Raw genomic sequence first — 20,773 nt, 5'->3', positions numbered from 1 at the left:
CCCCTTTTATGTTTGTTTGAGCTGCGATTTCTGGCCTGGGGATCGAATGTTGATCCTGCTCCACGGAAGGCTGGGGTCAAGTGGACTCCTGCAGCTAGGTCTCCATTATTCATATCTTATTGTGTTATGAATCTTTAGTGGGAGAAAGAGAGGGAGGGAAGGAGGGAGGAGAGGAGAGGAGGGGGGGTTGAGTGCTCAGTGCAGCAGTAATTCCTTCAGTCTGGGTTGATTGTGAAAGCCAGTGCACTGACAGGGAAAGGAGGAGAGGAGAGGAGGAGAGGAAGGGGTGAGGAGGTTTGCGGCGTGGTGGTGGCACGTGAGGCACACAGTTTTGGCGCACACCCCCTCACCTCAGTGAAACTGGCAGATGAAAAGGCGCCCCTCGAAAGACTAGAGTCTGCCTCCTAAGGGCCTTTCACAGTAGGCTGTGAGGAACATGCCCTCTCTTTCTACCCCTCTCTCTTTCTCTCTCTCTCACACACACACATACACACGCACTCACACACACCACACACACACAAACACACACACACTTGCAGACGTTTGCTCATATATACATAGAAACTTGTCATCCACCGAAAGAATTCTGGGTAGTTTGGAACAGACCTTTTCTTCTCTCCTCCTTCTCTTCCCCCCTCCCCCCTTCTCTTTTTTTCATACGCACCCCGCAATTGATTTGTAAAACCTGCTGGCCCTCCCGTTAAAAAAGCGGAGGCCTGTCGGAGTGTTTTCCCCCGGCAGTAATGTACACATTCTGCAGAGTATCCAAAGGAATGACCTCCCTGTGACCCGCTAACCTTGCCTTTAATTATTTGTTTGAAGACAGCGTAGAGTTCCCATGCTGAGAGGTGCAGGGGGAGAGAGAGAGGGGAGGGTGATAATACCAGCCAGTGTGCCTCATGGGGGAATGTGCAGCCAAGGCGGGGGCTGTGTGTGTGTGTGTGTGCGCACACGTAGGGCGTTGGGGAGTTGGGGGGGGCGGGGGTAGGCTAGTGGTGGTAAAATTGTAGAGGGCCATATTAAAGAGACTACCAGATGTAAATAATAAAATTTAAAAATGGCAGTGGGTGAAACTCGTGTCGCTCCGTCGGCAAGGGAATGGACTCCAGAGGGTGACAACCGTGGCAGAGATACATGTGTGTGTGTGTGTGTGTGTGTGTGTGTGTGTGTTCTTTCTGCATGTGTGTGAATGTCTGTGAGTGTGTTTGAGGTATGCTGGCTGATGTAATGCATGTAGAACTGTGAATGCATGTGTGTGCATGTAGAACTGTGAATGCATGTGTGTATGTATGTATTTATGTTCACATGTATGTATGTATGTATGTGGGCATTTGTGTACAAATATGTATGAAGACGAAGTGTGTGTGTGTGTGTGTGTGTGTGTGTGTGTGTCAGCATTCTTCCATCTCCCAGTGTGCCCCCAGCCTCGGTATGCCAGCGCGCTCTCGCTCCCATCTCTGGAGGGTTCGGCGTGTGTTGTTCTAAGCACACACCATTAGCAGCTCATGGGGGGAGAGAAAACAGTGTTATCAGCCCCAGCTCTGATAATCTCAATTGGCTTCACTCGGCCCGATAAAAGGCGCTCGGGGGGCAGGAGAGGGCTCTGGTCAACCCCCCCCCCCCCCCGAACCCCCTCGCCACGGAACTCTGGTAACTTGTTTGGGGAATGAAAACAGACACGTGTGTGTGTGTGTGTTGTGTGTGTGTGTGTGTGTGTGTATGTGTGTGTGTTGAGTGTGTGTGTATGTGTGTGTGTGTGTGTGTGTGTGTGTGTGTGTGTGTGTGTGTGTGTGTGTGTGTGTGTGTGTGTGTGTGTGTATGTGTGTGTGTGTGTGTGCGGGGCATTGTTGGTGAGACACATGTGGCCACCAGGGACAGTGCTGACATGAAGGTGGGAAGACGCCTGTCGGAGCTGTGAAGGAAGTGTAGGAATGCCTATTTGTGAATTTGTGAGTGTGTTGAGTGTGTGTGTGTGTGCATGTATGTGTGTGATGGCACCATCTTGCCTCCATATCCCCCATCTCTTCCCGCATGTGACTCATTAAACAACTCTCTCATTCTTCCCATTCCGCTGGCGTCATGAACAGAGCTCTCTGGCCATAAAGCGCTCTGATCGGTGGACTAATATAGTGTATGAATCACAAATCAGAACTCCGAGCCCAGCGCTCGTCTCACGTGGCTGTGCGTAGAGAGGCCTTCTGCTCTCATAACCGCTGATACAGCCTGGCCATATTTCACACGTGAGGAACCTCCTTAATGTTACGTGTTTATGGTCCAGTAGCACAAAATGGGTCCAATTCTCGTGCTGGAGAGTCTGGAGCAGACTACCTGAGAGAGAGGGGACCGAAGAGTCTACTGCTAGTCAGCGTTCTGAAAAGTCTTATTTTCCCCCATGTTTACCCACTCAGCTGGTTTTGATGCGGGATTCCTGAAACTGGGTTCCAGTACTGGCAAAACAACATTTCAGACAGAGCTTAAGCATGAAGGCAATGACAGGTCAACGCCAGCCAGCTTTTTAAAATGACTGAGTGCGGAAATTAGCTAAATTCTTTATTTTTTTCTTCTTTTTGGAGAGAAATATGCAGATATGTGGGCTAAAGGGGGGGGGGGGGGGGGGACCTGTTTCCGAGAAAGAAATATCTTCGAAACGATTGGGTAAATTCGGCGAAATTCGGAGCTAGTCATTATGGCATTCCAGAACACCCCCACCAACCATCACCAGCACAACCACGGAGCCCTGTTCTGTGCTCCGCTCTCCTCTCCTCTAAAGCTCACTCTGCTAATACTGAACACTTTTCTCTCTTTCATGTCTGACCCTCTCATCCTTCGCTCCCGAGCCTAGAGAAAGAAAGGGACCGAGAGCAGAGAACTTTCTGTGCACTCCCACAAATGAGCTTGACGTCTCTTTTTTACCCCCCCCCTCCCCAACTGTACGTTTTGTAAATTTAAGCATGTCACTTTGAAAAGCCCAGATTACGGCCATTTAAGTTAATAGGAGAAGGTAAGGGCAGGTATCAGGGGTTCATGGGGGATTTGGAGCCCAAATTGATTCCAGCCCTCTCCGGCATCTAATGACCAGTGCTATACCACTGCCCTCTGTGTGTGCTAGCAGGCCTTTTTTTTCCTCCCTTTTTTGTGTGGAATCAGGCGGCAGGCCGTGCAGGATAGCCCTGCGATGATTTGAAACCTCCCCCTAATCTCAAACACATGTTCCTACCTGTAGCGTTAACTCCTCCATGCATTTTTTAATGCTCGGGATGAGGGGGAGTCTCTCTCTCTCTCTCTCTTTCTCTCTCGGGAGTGGCCAGCCTCTCATTGACATGAACCTGGTCGTCCAGTGCACTCTCTCCCTCGCTCTTTGCCTTCTTTCCCCCACACTCCCAGCCCTTCAGGGGGTGGTGGGGGGCAGAAAAAAGCTGCTTGCCCCTGGCTGGCACTAACCTCCAGATGACCCCGCTGGCTTTACAGTCAAAAGCCGCAGGAGCGAGGAGGGCCACGGAGTCTTTGTGGAGCTGCACTTATTTGCCGCTATGGCGGTGATAAAACTTCAGACAGCCTAATTGATGGGCTCGCTGACATAACAATACCTCGTGAAAGCGCGGAGTGGCAATGCCTGCTCCTCATTTATGGACAGCTGGAAGGGGTGCGGAGCCCCCTACAATGAAGCCAGCAGGGGGGGGGGGTGCAAAGGGAAGGGAGGGCTTTCTGGGGTGGGGGGGGGGGGGGCGCACTGAATGAAAGGAGCCATGTGTTGTGGCCCTTGCAAACTTTTAACTTATTCTGAATTTCTAATGAGTGATAACACACCAAGAATAATGTTTATGTGCACGAGAGAGAGAGAGAGTGGAGAGAGAGAGAGAGGAGAGAGAGAGGAGAGAGGAGATGAGAGAGTGGAGAGAGAGAGAGGACAGAGAGTGGAGAGAGAGAGAGAGTGGATGAGAGAGAGAGAGCAGAGAGAGTGGAGAGAGAGAGAGAGGAGAGAGAGAGTGGAGAGAGATTTGGGGTGCTAAAGAGGTCCAGTGGGTTTGTGGCATGGTGGCCCCAGTGCCGTGGCTACATTTAATGCCTGTGGAATGTCTCCCCGGTAGCCATGGCGACCCAGTGTAATCAAGGGCTGTATTAAACAACAGGGATATATCATAAGCGACATTAAAAGGATACCTCGTTGGGCTCCCAAGTCTGGCACAATCGGCCCTTTGTGGAGCGGTTTGGGCTTTGGAAGGCTTGGAGGGCCAAGTCGTTAATGCCACCATAAAGTCATGCAAATTGTATTGTTTTGTTTCTTGTGGCCTCTAATGAATATTTGTCTCACTGAATGGTAGCGGGTGATTTAACGTGTGCCTTTCTCTCTCTCTCTCCCTCTCTCTCTTTTATCCCTCCCTCCTTCCCACCCTTTTCTTGTCTTTCCCAGGTTCATTAACGCCAGAAGAAGAATAGTACAGCCTATGATTGACCAGTCAAATCGAGCAGGTAAAAAAAAAAAGATACACACACATGCTCACACATAAACCCATGCTCACACACACAAAAAACATACCCTAGCCTCTCTATCTGTTCCCATAGCTCTGTCAAATCTGCCCCCTCCCTCTCCGTTGCCAGGATAAACATTCACCCCGATGCCCTCTTGCCGAGGAAAGTCCCCTCCTCCTCCCCCCTTTCTCTTCCCCTTCTTCTCCTCCAGCACATCTTCTCTTTCCCTTCTTCCTTGAAATGAGAAGTGTTCCACTAGGACCTGACATGTTGCCTGATTGACTCTAATTGGAGATTTCCCAGGCTAACCAGTAACCAGACAGAAGTATACTAGTGCATGATGTCTGTGCATCACTAATTGAACTCCAGAGGAGTTCCATACACGCTTTAAGCACCTTGATGTAATTTTATTTAAATAATCTGCCATATCCTGCTGCATAACACATCCAGTAATTGTTGGAAATCTCTTCATTTTAGTAGAAAGGGCAAAAAAACAGCCATTCCATATCATCAATTGAATTCACATGACACAGTTTCAGATGCAGATTTATTATTTCCTTATGGCCAGATTAAAATCAGAGGGCCTTGGTATTGCAAACTGATTCGGCATTGATTTCCCATATCTTTGCATAGCACAGATCGAACAGACCTTGCTGTCAGATTAAGTCATAAACATGTCACTCTGAAAATCCACCACGAACCCCACGAGCACATGCATGCTTTACACAGCAACCCCAGGCTCTCAGGCTGTGCAACACATTACTGCAGCAGCCGAAACAAAATACTGAGCAATTTGTCTCTGAGTAGCGCTGAGGCTCTTTGTCGATTATCTGGGGTAAAGAAGCACAAATTGGGGTGGAGATTGTGCAAATGAAGTTAGGCAATTATTGAAATGAGATGCGTTCCAAAACGAAATCCCAGCGAGTCCCCGCCACGGGTTTTTCTTTTGCGAAGGGGGGATTCGCTTTGCCGTGGATATGTGAACGGGTGCTTCCAAACTGTCGCAATCAGCATGCCTCCCAAAGACAGCATGCCTAACAGCTTCCCCCTAATCTTCTGGGCTTACAGATTACTCCGGATAATGCACTCTAGCCCTGGAATACACTCATGTGTACAGACTTCTTTCAGAGAATCAAATCCTTTTAGTGCAATACGACATACACGCAACATATTGTTCAGCGAAAGAGTTTGTCAATTCGATTCATTTTCAGCAGTGTAATTTGTAATGACTAGAATGACAAAGTCAATCAAAAATACCCAGCATAGTCTTCATTCATGGTTGGATACATGGTGTCTGGCAGTAAAGTGTATTTATATTGTCAATATGCTTAAAGTGGACTACTAGTAACATGATGCAAATGGTTTTGATAGGATACAATATACGTTGCATATGTTGTGTATAAGTGTTTCCTTACCGCATTGGAGAACAGCATGACAGCTTGGCTGTTTTCTAATGAAAGAGTGAAAGATGTGTGTGTGTGTGTGTGTGTGTCTGTGTGTGCATGTGTGTGGATTTACATGAAGATTTGCATGCATGCCCTTTCATGTTGTGTGTATGTGTGTGTGGGGACCATGTGAATGTAGCACAATGTCTTGCAGTATGCACGGGCTGGAGCTTGAGACACTATCTGATTGTCTGGTGTGTCTTCTCTCTCTCCCTTCCCCTGGCGTCCGCGTTCTTACTACAATCAGGTTTTCTTCTTGATCCTTCAGTGAGCCAAGGAGCAGCGTACAGTCCGGAGGGGCAGCCCATGGGCAGCTTCGTGCTGGACGGTCAGCAACACATGGGAATCCGGCCAGCCGGTAAGGCCCAGAAACAGACACACACACACACACACACACACACACACACACACACACACACTCACACTCACACACACACACAGACTCTCTCCGGCCTCTCATCACCACAAGTACACCACACAATAAACACCAGCCACTACACACACCCTCACACACCCAAACTAAACACTGAAGCGACAAAAAGCACCCACCTGCTAGTCAGGCCCAAGCAAACCCTTGGGCTGAGATACTGCCTGCTGCCTGCCTTCCTCATCCTCTTCCTCCCTTTCTTCTATAATGGTGGGATACAGAGCGCTCCACAGCTGTAAGATAGTACTCATGCAGTTCTACTGTATCAAGGGATTCCTACTTTTGATGGCACCCCCCCCCCCCCCACCTGCTTTGATTGATATTTCAGGTGCTTTAAAGGAGAATTCCGGTGTGATATTGACCTAAAGTGTATCGAAACATGATACCGAGTGTGAACGTATGTCTCATAGCCCATCTCGGCTTGTCCCCTGCACTCCAAAATCTGGCGCTAGTTAGCCGATGCTACCAACATCTTCTTCAATAGTGGTGCTTCGGCATCGGGCTAGCCATGCAAATAAATCACTGTTTTACACCCATTTACGAGGCTCAATGTATCTCCACACTTCATTGGTAGACTTCCTAGGGCCCTGACATTTAAAACGAGACATTGAGAACTTTGAAAAAGCACTGGTAGTTTACTTACAAGACGATTTATACAGACAGTATCTTCACGAAGTTTAGCGTTTGCAGCCATCTTGAATTTAGTCACGATAAGTCGAGCAACGAGTAAGAATGAACAGCTATGATAAGGGATCAGATTCCAAAAATAATTCAGTGGAAATGCATGGATTCCAGTTGCTGCTACTGGAAGAAACTGGAATCCATGCATTTCCACTGAATTATTTTTGGAATCTGATCCCTTATCATACCTGTTCATTCTTACTCGTTGCTCGACTTATCGTGACTAAATTCAAGATGGCTGCAAACGTTAAACTTCGTGAAGATACTGTCTGTATAAATCGTCTTGTAAGTAAACTACCAGTGCTTTTTCAAAGTTCTCAATGTCTCGTTTTAAATGTCAGGGCCCTAGGAAGTCTACCAATGAAGTGTGGAGATACATTGAGCCTCGTAAATGGGTGTAAAACAGTGATTTATTTGCATGGCTAGCCCGATGCCGAAGCACCGCTACTGAAAAAGTTGTTGGTAGCATCGGCTAACTAGCGCCAGATTTTGGAGTGCAGGGGACAAGTCGAGATGGGCTATGAGACATACGTTCACACTCGGTATCATGTTTCAATACACTTTAGGTCAATATCACACCGGAATTCTCCTTTAAATGAAAGGTGTTTCTAATGTTTCTCTTCATGTTGGGTTCTTGCTCTGATCAGCTGTGATTCAACCTTTTGCTGACCTATCTGGTGTCTTCTCTCTCTCTCTCTCTCTCTCTCTCTCTCTGTTGTTCCAGGGCCTATGAGTGGAATGGGCATGAATATGGGTATGGATGGGCAATGGCACTACATGTAACCTCCATCTTGTAAAGCAAAATCACAAAGAAAAAGGGGGAAGTAAGTACTAGGCTCCTTATCTCTTGGCTTATCTCCTTACCTGTTTGCCCTTTTCAACCAAAAATGCTCACTGATTCTCCTTGATCCACAATCCAATACCACACAACACCCTCTCAAACACGACCCTCTGCTGGCCTTCCCTGTGTGCTTTTCCACCGGGGGGGTGGTGGGGAGTGAGAGGGAAAACTAGCCCCAGGATGAATGGGGGCGCTGGGAATAGTGGGAAGCTCTGTGCTCGCTTCTGATGGCCCCCGGGGAGACGACTTGTGGCGCCAGGCGACCACAACCAGGAAGAGAGAGATGGAAAGAGAGAGAAAAGGAGAAAAAAAAAGTAGGAGGACAGCAAAGAAAAGTGCCGGCACACAAATTTATTTATCACAACAGCGGTGGCGGTGGTGGCGGCATCGCTCTGCACATCTCGCGGGCAGCCAATGCAAATGTTGGACATTTAGGGGAAAAAACAACATCTCCAGGGGCAAGGGGCTGACGGGGAGAAATTAAGCAGGCTCCAGTGAAGCGATAAAGAAGGAGAAGTGAAGCTGTCCTCCGAGTGACATAAATCTGTCAGGCCCAAGGATTGATGCCCAAATTATCTTATATGCAAAGACGGGAGCGCCGCAGTACATTACGGTCCCCGAGCGAGATATACGGGCTGGGGGTGACACATCCGATCCTTCACTGGGGAGGGGTATGGTTGGGGGGCGGGTGGCTTTCTGTTGGGGGGGACCTGAGTGTTTTGATTATTTTTTACTGGGTATTGGGGTGTATGAGGGTGGGAATAGGAGGAGGAGGAGGAGGGGGGTAGGCGGGTTTGGGGGTGGCAGTGACTCCAAACATGAGACAGAGATGCAGAGATCAATTTAAAGGGACATAGATGTTTAAAACAGCCACACACAGGAAGACGGGAGAGGAGGGGGTGTTTCTCTGTTCTCTCACAACTCTCCTGTCTTTCCACTTGCTGTGGCTAAATGGCCGCAGCCTGATTAAGACGCCCATTACACCACCCATCCCCTCACCACCCCCCACCCCCCCACCCATCCCCCTCAAGTGCCGCGGCGCTGACATTTGAGAAATCAAGACATATCGCATCCTAACGCCAGCAGGGCACAGGGAATTTTATTTAACACCTACCCGGCTCTGCTCAATGAGCCACAGTATAATAACACTTACCTTGATTAAAAGAACCCTTTATATGTAAATAGGCGGCGGATTTTTCTATAGGGTCACCATGGCGATTCTTCCGACAGAGACCCCCTCCCACACACATACACACACACACAACCAACTCCCTCCTTTGCCCCCCCCCCCAGCTTCCCTTACTAATGGAGTCAGAAAAAAACTAGAGTGCAATGTTCCCTAAAACAGCCACATAGAGACAACATTTGCTCAGCTTGAATAATTCTTAATATAGGCTATATAATTTCTAGACTATTTAATTACATAACATATTTTATGCTTCATGACCAATTACATTAATAGCTTAATACAGGGGAATATTACCCCTCTCTTGATTTGATTACGCAGCCACACAATATGGTATATTTGGTAGTTAATTATCGTCAGCCATTGAGCGGGTTGCTCTGCTATAACCGGCAGGAGGAGAGTGGGCCTGTCTGAGCGCGGCGTTATTGTCTTCAGATGGTTTTACCACTCCTGTTAATAAAGGAGCGCTCCGCAGATCTACTTAACAGAATGACTGCAGCTTACAAGGCTTGAGATTACCAGCTTACAGTGTCAAAAACATCTGCTGGGCCTTTTAACGGGGACCCGCTCTAGGTTATATGGAGGTGAGTGTACTCCTTGCATGGCGCTCACCCCCCTGCCCCACACCGCACCTCACCCCGACTCACACACTCACACTCACCCCTCAGCCGGATTGATTTACCTTTTTTTATGACCCCGATAGTGGGCTTTTAAAAGACCGCTTTAACAAACATGTGCATTCGCAATGAACCTGCGTGGAGGAGCGGGTATTAGAAAATGGCGCGGCTTTCAGCCAATGAGATTGGCCATTAATCTCCTCCTTCGCCTGTCCTGTTTTTTTCCTTCTCTTTCTCTCCTCTCTCACTCCCTCTTTCTTTCGTTCTCTCCCCTCCTTCTGGGCCCTCCTGTGTAATTTCTTAATTGCGCCGTACCAAGGTAGAGGAATGTCGAGAGTTAGCATGCCTGGTGACCTTGGTGCGACCCCTCTCTCCCCCCGTCCCTCCCCACCACCCCCTGTACTGTTGCTAATCCCCAGGGGTTCACATTACAAAGCAGTGAAGCCCAGGCCTCTGCCCTGCTCCTTACCTAGACCTGCAGGAGCCCAGCACAACCTAGCCTAGCCTAGCCTAGCTTAGCTTAGCCTATAGCCCCAGGCTCATCTGGCCTTGCCCCACTCCCCTTCAGCCTCTCCAGGCTTCACTGTTCACTTCTAGGCCAGGTTGTTCCCTCCATCCCCAGGTCCATCTCACCCACCCACCACCACCCTCCAGTCACCCTCCCTTACCTGCCTGGGTCTGTTTACTGCAAATACAACTCTGAATAACTAAACAGTGACACTACAGAGCAGCCTCTGTCCCCACGGCCGCCACTCACAGCACGGCTCACGCCAGCCTGCCCAGGCCTCCACACATGAAGGAGTCTCAATGCTCTAATCCCAAGGAATCAGCAATCAGCATTTTCCCCTGCCTATCACTGACACCAACCACATACAAACCACACACACATACACACACACACACACACACACACACACACACACACACACACACACACACACACACACACACACACAGTCTTTGCATCTCTCTCAATTTCCTTACTGAAGATGCAGTCTTCCTTCCTGACCAACAAGTAGAATTACCACTCGGACCTTATCTTTTTTTTTGTTGCTAGACAAACAAGAAGCTTTGCTAATACAGTATATTCTTAGAACTAGTGTATTGTTACAGTTAACTGGCTTCCTAAATTATTAAAGAAAACTTATTTGAGAGGGTTTCAAATCAAATATGCTCACTGCAGCCCGTACCTCGTGAGAGATGCTCTGCTTTCCCTGTTACTTAATTCAGCAGCTGGGTAGCGGACGTCTCTCATCTCCCAGCAGTGTGCAATCACATATCACTGCTGAGAACATCAATACAGCTCTTTGCTTCCTTCCCATCCTGCCAGACGTCAGTGTCAGTGGATGCACGCGGGATCGTTTTACAACCTGAACTGACCAGGAATGTATCAGACACTGTATAGCCCACCCTGTCCCTGAAATAGCGCAACGCTTTGTGTGCGTTCGCTAAGTGCTCCTCTGCTAAATTGTGCAGTGCATGCGTTTTGGTGGGGGCTGTGGGGTGTGGGGAGGTGTTATGGAAAGTGGGAAAGGGGAGGTGGGGCAAGATTTGGAGGAAGGGAAGCCGTCCAAAAAGTACCCAGCCAGCAGATGTTTCTGTTTGCTAATGAACAAGTCATTCATGTTGCCTGGCGGTCAGGGCGGACAATTATGTGTGTATCAGGGAGTGTTAGCAGTGGGAGTGCACTGTGTGTGAAACTTCCCCTATCAGTTGGCACTGCCACTAACCAATCTCTCTCTCTCCCTCTCTCTCTCTTTTCCACAGGGGAGTACGTACCTCAGACTGGCCCAGTGGGTATGAGCATGGCCCCACCTGGTTTCGCCCCTCCCCAGATGTCCCCGCACCCCTCCCAGCTCCGACACGCCCCAGCCCTGCACCCGTACCTGCCTGGACACCCGCACCACCCCCACCACCACCACCACCCGCACCACCACCCACACCACCACCACCCTCACCATGCCCAGCCCCACCCGGCCATGCTGATGCACGGAGGCCCACCTCCTCACCCAGGAATGACCATGTCCGCACAGAGCCCCCCCCTCATCACCCCCCTCGACCACAGCACTGCTGGACAAGACCTGGACATCCACGTTCAATAGGGCAAGGGAACCCGCCTACATGAGCAAGCGACGATAACAACACAGCTAAGAAAACAGTGACCGCAACATCCCCGCCCCTCCCTGGCAAACACGTCATTTTGAGACTATTTTTTAAGGAAAAAAGGAAAATCATTTTGACCACAATTAGAGAAACAGAGAAAGAAAAAAAAAAACAGAGATGGAATTCCATTACGAGCTGTGAGAAGTTTTTTTTAAATCTTGTCAATTTTGTTACTTTCACCAACGGAGGACCAAGCTGACAAGAACACTTTGTAAAGTCTTGGGCTTTTGTTAAAGATCAACAGAAGATGTTTCAATTTACAACATGACTCCAAATGCACTCTCACATACAAACACACACACACACACACACACATGTACACACACACACACACATTTTCACACACACTAACCTATACACTTTCAAAAACACTCCTTGAGTGACTGACACCTTCAAACAATTTTAAAGAAAATCACTCTGGAAGGGTTAAAAGAGGAAAAAAACAACACAAAAACAGACTCCAAGAGTTATAACTACTGTAGTATAAAAACGTATAGAAACTAAGTTAAAACTTGTGCATTTTTTTTCGTTGGATCACACAATTTATGTTTCCTGAGCTTAGTTCTAGAGTATGAAAAAAAAGGTTAACCCCCCCTTGCTTTTCACACTGTGTGTGCTGTTCCCTGAAGGAGAGACTGTCTTGTTGCAGCAATAAATAAGGAAAACATCTCAACCAATCTCGGCCCCCTTACAAACACAAACTCTGAAGCTTGCAAGGGCTGCAGCTCTGTGTGTTCCACACCAGGAAAAGAAATCGCACGATGAGAAAGAGAGAAAGAGAGAGAGGCTGCCAACCGACTCCCTGTTCTCTCTGGAAGATACAGTTTGAACAGTTTTTTTTTTTTCAATCAACTCCCAACTTTTTTTTTTTTTTTTTGGTTCATGAATGAATGTTGCCCCATAGGTAAAGTCCTTAGTTTTGAATTGCCCAAGCACTGGATTGTGTTGGTTTTATACATTTTTATTTTATTATTTTTATTGTTTTTTTTTTTTTTTTTGTATCTGGGACTCTTTGAGAAAGAGCCTATGGAAGGAAACTGACCGGTGGGAAGACCAGCATCCTGCAGTAGTTTTCTTCGCCTCGGGATCGACATAACTTGCCATATGGACAATGCTGACACAATGTTGGATTCTTTGGCACTGAGAGAAGCTATTGATGGTCGATGCACCAAAAAAACCTAAAGCGTACAAAAAAGAAGACAAAAAAAGAACTTAAATTATGAACTCAAAGCTTGGAGAAAAAAGCTAAGAGAATATTGTAACAAACTTCGTACAGAGTTCAGTCTATTAATTGTTTCATGTTAGATATTCTATGTGTTTACCTCAATTGAAAAAGAATGTTTTTTGCTAGTTTCAGATCTGCTGTGGCATTGATATTGTATGTCCATGAATTCCTTCCTTTTTCAGCACGTGTTCCTCACTAGATGAAAAAAAAATGCTGTCTCCCTTAAGCTTTGTCAAAATACATTAAATACTTGTATGAGGACTGTGACGTAATGTTTAAAAGGTGTTCAGTCACAAATGCTGTAATAAATATTTCATTTTTTGATTTTGTTAGATTTTGTGTTAAGTGTGTGTTGCAAAAAAAAAAAAAAAATCATGCAAGACAGTGTAAACCATTCCCCATCAAAGGCTGCAGTTATTGAGAAAGTAAGCGTCATTGCTTATGTCAGACGCAGTGAGTAGGCCTAGTGAATAGAGTTCTGTGACATATTCAGGGCCAACAAGTAAACTATCTTAGATGACAGGCCATGACCTAAGTCATATTTGATGCAGTGCATATTCTTACTAAGAGCGTCCCTGAAAGTGTATTTACGTTTTAGTGTGAGTTAAGAATGACTAATCGATTATCATAAAACAGTCGCTCTGTTTTAATCACACGCTACTGCATTAGGCTCAAACAATGGATTAAGCAGTCGGCCTCTACCGTTCAAACGCAAAAGGCTCAGAGCGGAAATTTGTCTTGCTCTGAAGCGACCCCTGCTGGTGAAATCCGAAAGGCCCTTGGGCAGCCCGTCACTCTTCTCATATATGCGTTGCTGGTATTTTCCCGCGGCCATCGACACACAGCCTTAAAACAGAAATGACAATCTACTGTCACCCTAATTGAAATCTCGTCTCTCCTGTCAAAAGGAACCCAGACAGTAATATGATGTAACGCCAGGCTTATCAGAGGTCGTATCATCGCCACTCTAAAACAAAGCTTGTTTTTAAAGCAGGCTTACAAATAAATGCCGATATAGCCTACATGGTAACAACAAGATAGATGACTATTTTGTAGGTAAAAAATATGCCTGCTATATCATTGGATGTTCATCGCCTGCATGAATAGTCTATGGGGTGCATAGGCCTAGGCCTACTATAAATAGGCGAGTCAACACTTCAGCCTAGACGGCAACATTAAACCTACAATTCTTAGGGTAGGTTTGTAGCCTACACATGCGCCTAAAATGTAACATATTACCTGCAACCTGTGTTTAACTTAACATATTTAACTGCAACATATTAACTTATTAAATTAAATTGCATTTAATTATATCACTTAAAATAGCCCACAACATTATTTTAAAAATTGTGTAAATGTGGCTTAATTGTTTCACTTTTGATGCAACAGCCTAGGTTAATATCTACTGTGGTAGTTTGTGTAGAGACAAGCATAAGGGCAGATTTATTTTAGTCGGGTTACGACCAGCCTTGCCCCAAGGATTCTACAAGAGTCTTGATAATATAGGCTATCTCTGAATTTACTAATACTGAATTTACTGTTTAATGTCGTGAAATTATTAGATAAGAAATTGGCATGATGGTTGGATAGTTTTCTGCTCACCTCGAAAGACAAATCGAAAATCACGACAAATGATGCAGGGTCGATAAAGAAAATAATATAGACCTATGTAGGCTACTAGCATGCAGCCTATATTTTTAATTCCGGTATACTTCTCGGCGGTAGGTCAACTAAAATCACACACAAATCCAGTGATAAGTCTTTAAGTCTTGAAAAAAATGAAGAGAGGGTTACAATAATTTTACCAAGAATGGAAGCAATTACAACCCACCACTATAGTGACAAAATGAAAGTTGCCTGTGTCATGCCTTTCCGTCTTAAATCCATAAATAGATAAAATATTCTAACACATGCACGTACAATTTTACTCAGTAATCAAGAGATCAGGAATGAATAAAATATGTATTATTTGATTTTGGAAGGTTATACCGTTGCCTGCAATAGTCCTCATGCAAGCAATTCGCAATGATGTAGTAGCCTATCCTCAGAATTGGATATGTTAAGTTTTATCAATCTTGGAGATACTGAAAACAGAACGAAGAACTGTGTGAGAAGGGATTATCAGGAGAGAAATTCCTGCATTATTGTGAAGGAGGGAGACTCTAATATTAATAGTTTTTCATCCTTCGTCTCTTTCTCTCTTTTCTCTCCTCTCTCTTTTTTTTTGAAGAGACAGAAGGTAGATTGCCTTTGCTGCTTCTCTTTCCCGATTCGGGGTGACAGGGATGATGGATGATCCAGCCGAGCTAAACAACCCCTCCCCTTCATCTCCTCTCTGTCAAAGCTACTTCGGGTACCGCTGCAGGAATAAAATACGGAACATTCCCGCTGCACAATACCCGAGCCAAAGCCTTTTCCTGCTCCTGCATGCGTCGTTCGCATCCAACGATATTAAATGTCCACAATAAACATGCGCAAAACCATGAGCACTCTTGCGCACAAAGGCAACATGTTAATAAACCCTTAACCCGTTGATAATATCTGATCCTTACCAAAGGTCCTCACAATATTTGGTTCCGCAGTGCCCACTAAAAGTGGAGATTTAATAATTGCTCTACATTTTGAATAAAGAATACAACATGCACTAATATTAAACGGAATATGGGGATTCAAGAACATGTGCAGCCTTATGTGCGTCAAATGCAGTCACACTCACTATCCCCCTTAATAAGTTTCAGCAACTATCATTTTTTAAAACTAAACAGGCAACTGATGTTGTATTTTATTTTATCTATGTGTATGTATATTTAGCCTATCCCTGTATTATCTTTTATTTTGTTATTATTCCCCTGCTGCTATTAATTTCGGAGCCGAGGGAACTAGATAATCTAGCCTACTTGCACGTCAGATGGAGAATTGTTTGTATTTCTCATTTTTAAACTCAGCCTTTGTGAGCTTTCTTTTTGTAGCCGTTTCCATTTTGGGTTGCCCTCTTCTTTTACATTTCAGCAGTTTTCCCCTTCTTTTGCCATAAGGTGTTTCTATGACTACGTTATATATGTGAGAGGGTCAGAAGCGGGGGTTCCTGGGAGAAAAGGGCCGCATTTCGGTGATCATTTATCACTGTCAGCCGCATAATGATTCTCCCTGCAGTCCTCTATTGATGAGGATAATTACATTAGCTCAGAGTGACTGATCAATAAAGCACAGGGAAAATGTTTTATTATAGCTAACCAAAAGGGTTTCTGGAGGGAATGCTTGTGTTTTTATATACTCATATATAGGCTAACTGGTTTCAGATTCAAACCGTTCCACAAAAAGTTCTACTGTTTCGTGTTTGGAAATTGGAAAACCCGACGTGAGTTGTTTATAGCAAAAAAAAACAAAAAAAAACAGCTCGATGGATTTGCGTTCCTTCATGCAGATAGCTGTTGCTGTCCGGTCTCATCTCGTTTTATTTCATTAGAACAACAAGGCCATTGAAGATGGATCCTCTGCATGATCTCCATTGCCTCATTACAAGACAAGAAACGCACACAGCTTATATTGTTTATCAAGTTCGGAATGTAGTAGCCTATAACTACAAGGTGGCATTAAGACATATCTGGTTTGTGTGCCGTTAAAAAAATACAGGACAGTGCAACTGCATTAATGCATATGCCTGTTGAAGATTTTAAAGTTAAACTTCTCGACCAATGCTTACACAGTTATTTCAATTACAGGTTGACACAGACACTTTTGTCTTTATGCTTTGGTCTGTTGTCAGGGTAAAGGCCGTCGAGAGAGAGAGAGAGAGAGAGAATGTGTGTGTGTGTGTGTGTGTGTGTGTGTGTGTGTGTGCTAATTGTCAACAACTTATTCCCTGCAGGAATGTTGCTAACTCCTTCGCCCAATCCTCTGTAGTGCTAGATGCCAACTTGCATTTACTCTTCATGAACGTGCCTCCGGGAGACAGTCAATAACTTATTATGTAGGCCTATATCCTATTTTTTTTTTATTTTATATAATCTAACTGTAATATATTCTATTGTAATAACCTACTTAAAATGTTAATATTATAGGCCTACGCTCATTTATTATTATTATTATTATTATTATTATTATTATTATTATATTAGTAGTAGGCTAGTAGCCTAGTAGCCTACTAGTAGGTCTATTCTAGAAGTAGTAACCTATGAATTATATGACAAAATTGTTCCTTTATAGCAGTGCCATATTCATACGGCTAATAAGAATGAGATAAACATCAAATGCAAAATAAAACACAAAAGGGTTTCTCTGTTTTTTTTCCCACCAAATTGTTGAAACAGTTGCCACTTAAACACATCTTAACAAGGGGAAGAATAAGAGGTGTCTTATGAAAAGAGATAAACCCGACAGCAGTCTCTGTTCTGAAAGGAAGATCACATTAATAACTGGCAGGGTAATGTTGAGGACTTTTCTCGCATGGTCGCTTTTTTGAATTAGAGCCGATTTCTTCACACTCCACGGGTGCTTGTCTTCTTAAAAATGAGTGACAGATTTTGCTCTCCCTCCTCCCCCTCTCCTTTAAACTCGATGATGTAAAATTTCTAATTAGTTAAATCGCATTGCTAAAGGGTGCAGAATTGGCAATAGAAAATTGAAATGGTCAGTCGGAGGTTAGAAAAATAAGAAGGGACATATGACTGAAAAAAGTGAAGTGCAATAGAATAAAATAGCTTAGAGTTTAGTCAAGCCTAAGGACCCAGAGCCTTTATTTTTCAATCAGTTAAGATTTAATTAGCGACCCTGGGGCTGGACGATCTGATATTTTCTCATTAGATTCCCTTTGCTAATGTTGGGTGTTAGATTGGCTTAAAGGTTGTCAACATTTGACCGGTCTTCGACTGAAATAATCACGGTTCATAGCTTGAGGACTAGATTCTGCAAATAAATACCATCTTGATCGGCGGAACTAACAGGCGCAAAAATGTTAATGATTTATCGTTGCGTTTCCTAACTTGCATTAGTGCATACATTTTTCGGCTATTTGAACAAAAAAAGGTTAGAAATGTCTTGCGGGAAGCCCAGGGCAGCAAAGTGAGACATTTCACGAGAACTGTAAATAACAAAAAACGTTGGCCATTGGCTCAGGAGGAGAGTAAACAGTAAGAATGGAGACAGGGCTAGGGGGAGAGAGAGCTTCTCCCCCGCCCAAACCAAGCTCAAACGCACCCCTGGGCACAATGCTACAACGTCATGGCGACCCCTTCTGGATGATAAAATAAAAGTAGTCTATGTGCATAACACATTGTCCATACTTAGTTATTTCTAAAACGTAAGGAAGAGAAAACCAACTTTTCAACGGTTCGCTACAATTTTTGCTTCCGTATCAATTAATATTTCATTGATGATGAGTGAGTTTTTGGTCAGGGTTCATCAACATGTGCGCAGCAGCTTAGCCCTTACAGTCAGCGAGGTGTAGCTTATATAATGACAGTGATAGGCTTGTCCATATTCAGAGTCTAATGAAATCTGACTGCTTAGGCCATTTTCTGTTTGATCATAGGCTGCAGTAATCATTAAAATTACTTGTTGAATTTTCGGGTTTGCATATCATTGCAATCGCAACGCTGAAGTCGGATACATTATTATGTAGGCTATCTGTGGCATTATGTTTCTATTTCAGCCACGATCATGCATAGGCCACTTGGTTTTGGGTAAAGTAGCCTAGGTAATTGAATAGCGATCATGCTTGCCTAGGCTATATCAGGGACCTGTTGCAAAGCTACCTGGTGTTTAAAATAGCTTTTCATAGTTTTCATGTCATCTCACTTATTCAGTTACACTAACGTCAGTGCAGGGCAAGATGTTGATGGGTAAAATCATAGGCATGAACTAACACACCCAGGAAAGACGCCTGAACCATTAGTCTTGAACCACTTGAAGATTATGACTGAGAGTGGCATCACTAACCATTATCGTCTCGGGTGGCAGTTAGAACCACTCCTTATTTTTCACAACAAAGTAATGGTGTGTCTTAACAGTAGAGAGAGAAAGAAGAGACGGGAAAGGAACGTCGGTGTCACTCACCATAGCCCCTGCTTGCTGATGGCGACTCACAAACATTGCTTAGTGGGGTAAGATTCATTGAGACGTCGAGGGCGCATGAACGTGAATTCGATACATTTTTATCACAGGCCTACACATTTTTAACAACGAAAATATTTTTTACATAATATTTTCACAATTAATAAACAGTTTTATTGTTGCTATACTGACACGCATTCGTCTGCTAGGCTATCTAATATGATAGGCCTACTTGGCTGATGGGTAGACAAACCTTATTTCTGAGGAACGATAGGCTACTAAAATTAGTCTTTTGAAATATAAAACTTAGGTGAGAATCATGCTTTATTCTAATTACCACCAAAGTTCAAACGGTAAACAGTGTAAACGCAGATTACAGAAGATTAGCTTTGAGGGTCTTTGATGTGTCTGGTTTTCCAGCTGCTCAGTGAGAAGGAAAAACGGTTAAAGAGCCAGAAAATGTAAGCTCCGCGGCTTTACAGGCCGATAACGAGATTTAGTCCACATTTTGGAGACAAATCTGGTGATATTAGGAATGGCCACTTAGTTAACAACCTCGCTCAATCCCTATCCCAGTGAAACGAGTTAAGAGGATAATGCTTAAATAATCAAACGTCAAAGAAGAAAGCAGAACCTCTGTGGTGAAATAATAGAAGGTAGCCTACTGTAGCACATTGCACTTGTTTTGACATAGCCTAGGAAATATGATTAATTGCAATCTGATACAGAAGTAAAATTTAGACTTTCTTTGAGATAATTGTTCCAGTAGACTAAATAATTACTGCATTCTGATCTAAATACAAAGTAGCCCATTGGTTGCACACCAGCGTTGGTTATGACGGTATTGTTATTATTGGTGCGTCTGTGACCCAGTTAAAGTAGGCTACACTGCGATAGTTCAGTGCAGTGTAGCCGATAGTTCATGGCAAAGCATTTAATTATTTAAGTGTCATGAAGCTTATTTAAAACATGTTGCGGATTTGCCCTTATACAGGTTACATTTTAGTAGCCTATATATAAACAACTAACTGAAAGATTTAAACATCAGTGTAAATACACTGCAAAGATGTTTCCAATTGCATATCTGCAACATGCAGCATTTAGAGTGACACATGATTTTCCTTCCCCTCTTCACCAGGCAGCAGTGGGATCTGTGGGAAGAGCTGCAGATCCACTACATACATGTATGCGTTGCTGGGAATTACATTGAGGTGGTGATGAACACGCACACCTCAGGCCTGACAGGCACCACAGAACCTGGTGGAAGTCACTGGGAGAGCACACATGTCCTCCTAGTGTGTGTGTGTGTGAGAGAGAGTGTATCAGTCTGAAGGAGGGGAGAGATAGCAGGGGCCCTGTTAGCAGTCGGAAGCTCTGGTGCTGAAAAGCAATAGCTAGTGTCAAGAGCTTTTTTAGTCCATCACTACAGCGGGTGGCAATAAATAGCATCAGGGGATGTCCAAACTATGACATAAGCCAATTTGGGGCTCAGGCCACTGGCATGACAACTTGTTGGAGCTGACCAGACTCTGAGGGGCAAGCGAGACCCAGAGACAAATTAAGCTTGTGGTTTCCCAACAAATGTCAATAGTCAGTGAGGCACCTTCATTCCTGTATCTTAGCGGCTCGTATCTTATCTGGCCATACCCGTAGGCAGGGCAATACTC

At 44.7% G+C, this 20,773-nt stretch overlaps 1 protein-coding gene across 11 annotated transcripts in view; it reads left to right on the top strand.

Annotated features, from left to right (window-relative positions):
- meis2a (Meis homeobox 2a) overlaps nucleotides 1-13,389 on the top strand; it is a 90,780-nt gene extending 77,391 nt beyond the window's left edge. For 5 of the 11 annotated variants that reach the window (XM_042072731.1, XM_042072725.1, XM_042072728.1 and 2 more), the window contains exons 10-13: nucleotides 4,412-4,470; nucleotides 6,163-6,273; nucleotides 7,748-7,847; nucleotides 11,435-11,558. In XM_042072731.1, coding sequence (XP_041928665.1) covers nucleotides 4,412-4,470; nucleotides 6,163-6,273; nucleotides 7,748-7,806 — 229 coding nt within the window. In that variant the 3' untranslated portion in view covers nucleotides 7,807-7,847; nucleotides 11,435-11,558. Of the gene's footprint in view, nucleotides 1-4,411; nucleotides 4,471-6,162; nucleotides 6,279-7,743; nucleotides 7,848-9,992; nucleotides 10,017-10,191; nucleotides 10,205-11,434 lie in introns of all 11 variants that reach the window. The other 6 variants (XM_042072730.1, XM_042072732.1, XM_042072733.1 and 3 more) reach the window with 4 other exon arrangements.
- The last annotated feature ends 7,384 nt before the right edge of the window (nucleotides 13,390-20,773 follow it).

The sequence above is a fragment of the Alosa sapidissima genome, chromosome 19 (assembly GCF_018492685.1).
Source record: "Alosa sapidissima isolate fAloSap1 chromosome 19, fAloSap1.pri, whole genome shotgun sequence".
Lineage (NCBI taxonomy): Eukaryota > Metazoa > Chordata > Actinopteri > Clupeiformes > Clupeidae > Alosa > Alosa sapidissima.
Note: the sequence above shows the minus strand (reverse complement) of the source record. Positions and strands in the feature narration are given on the sequence as shown.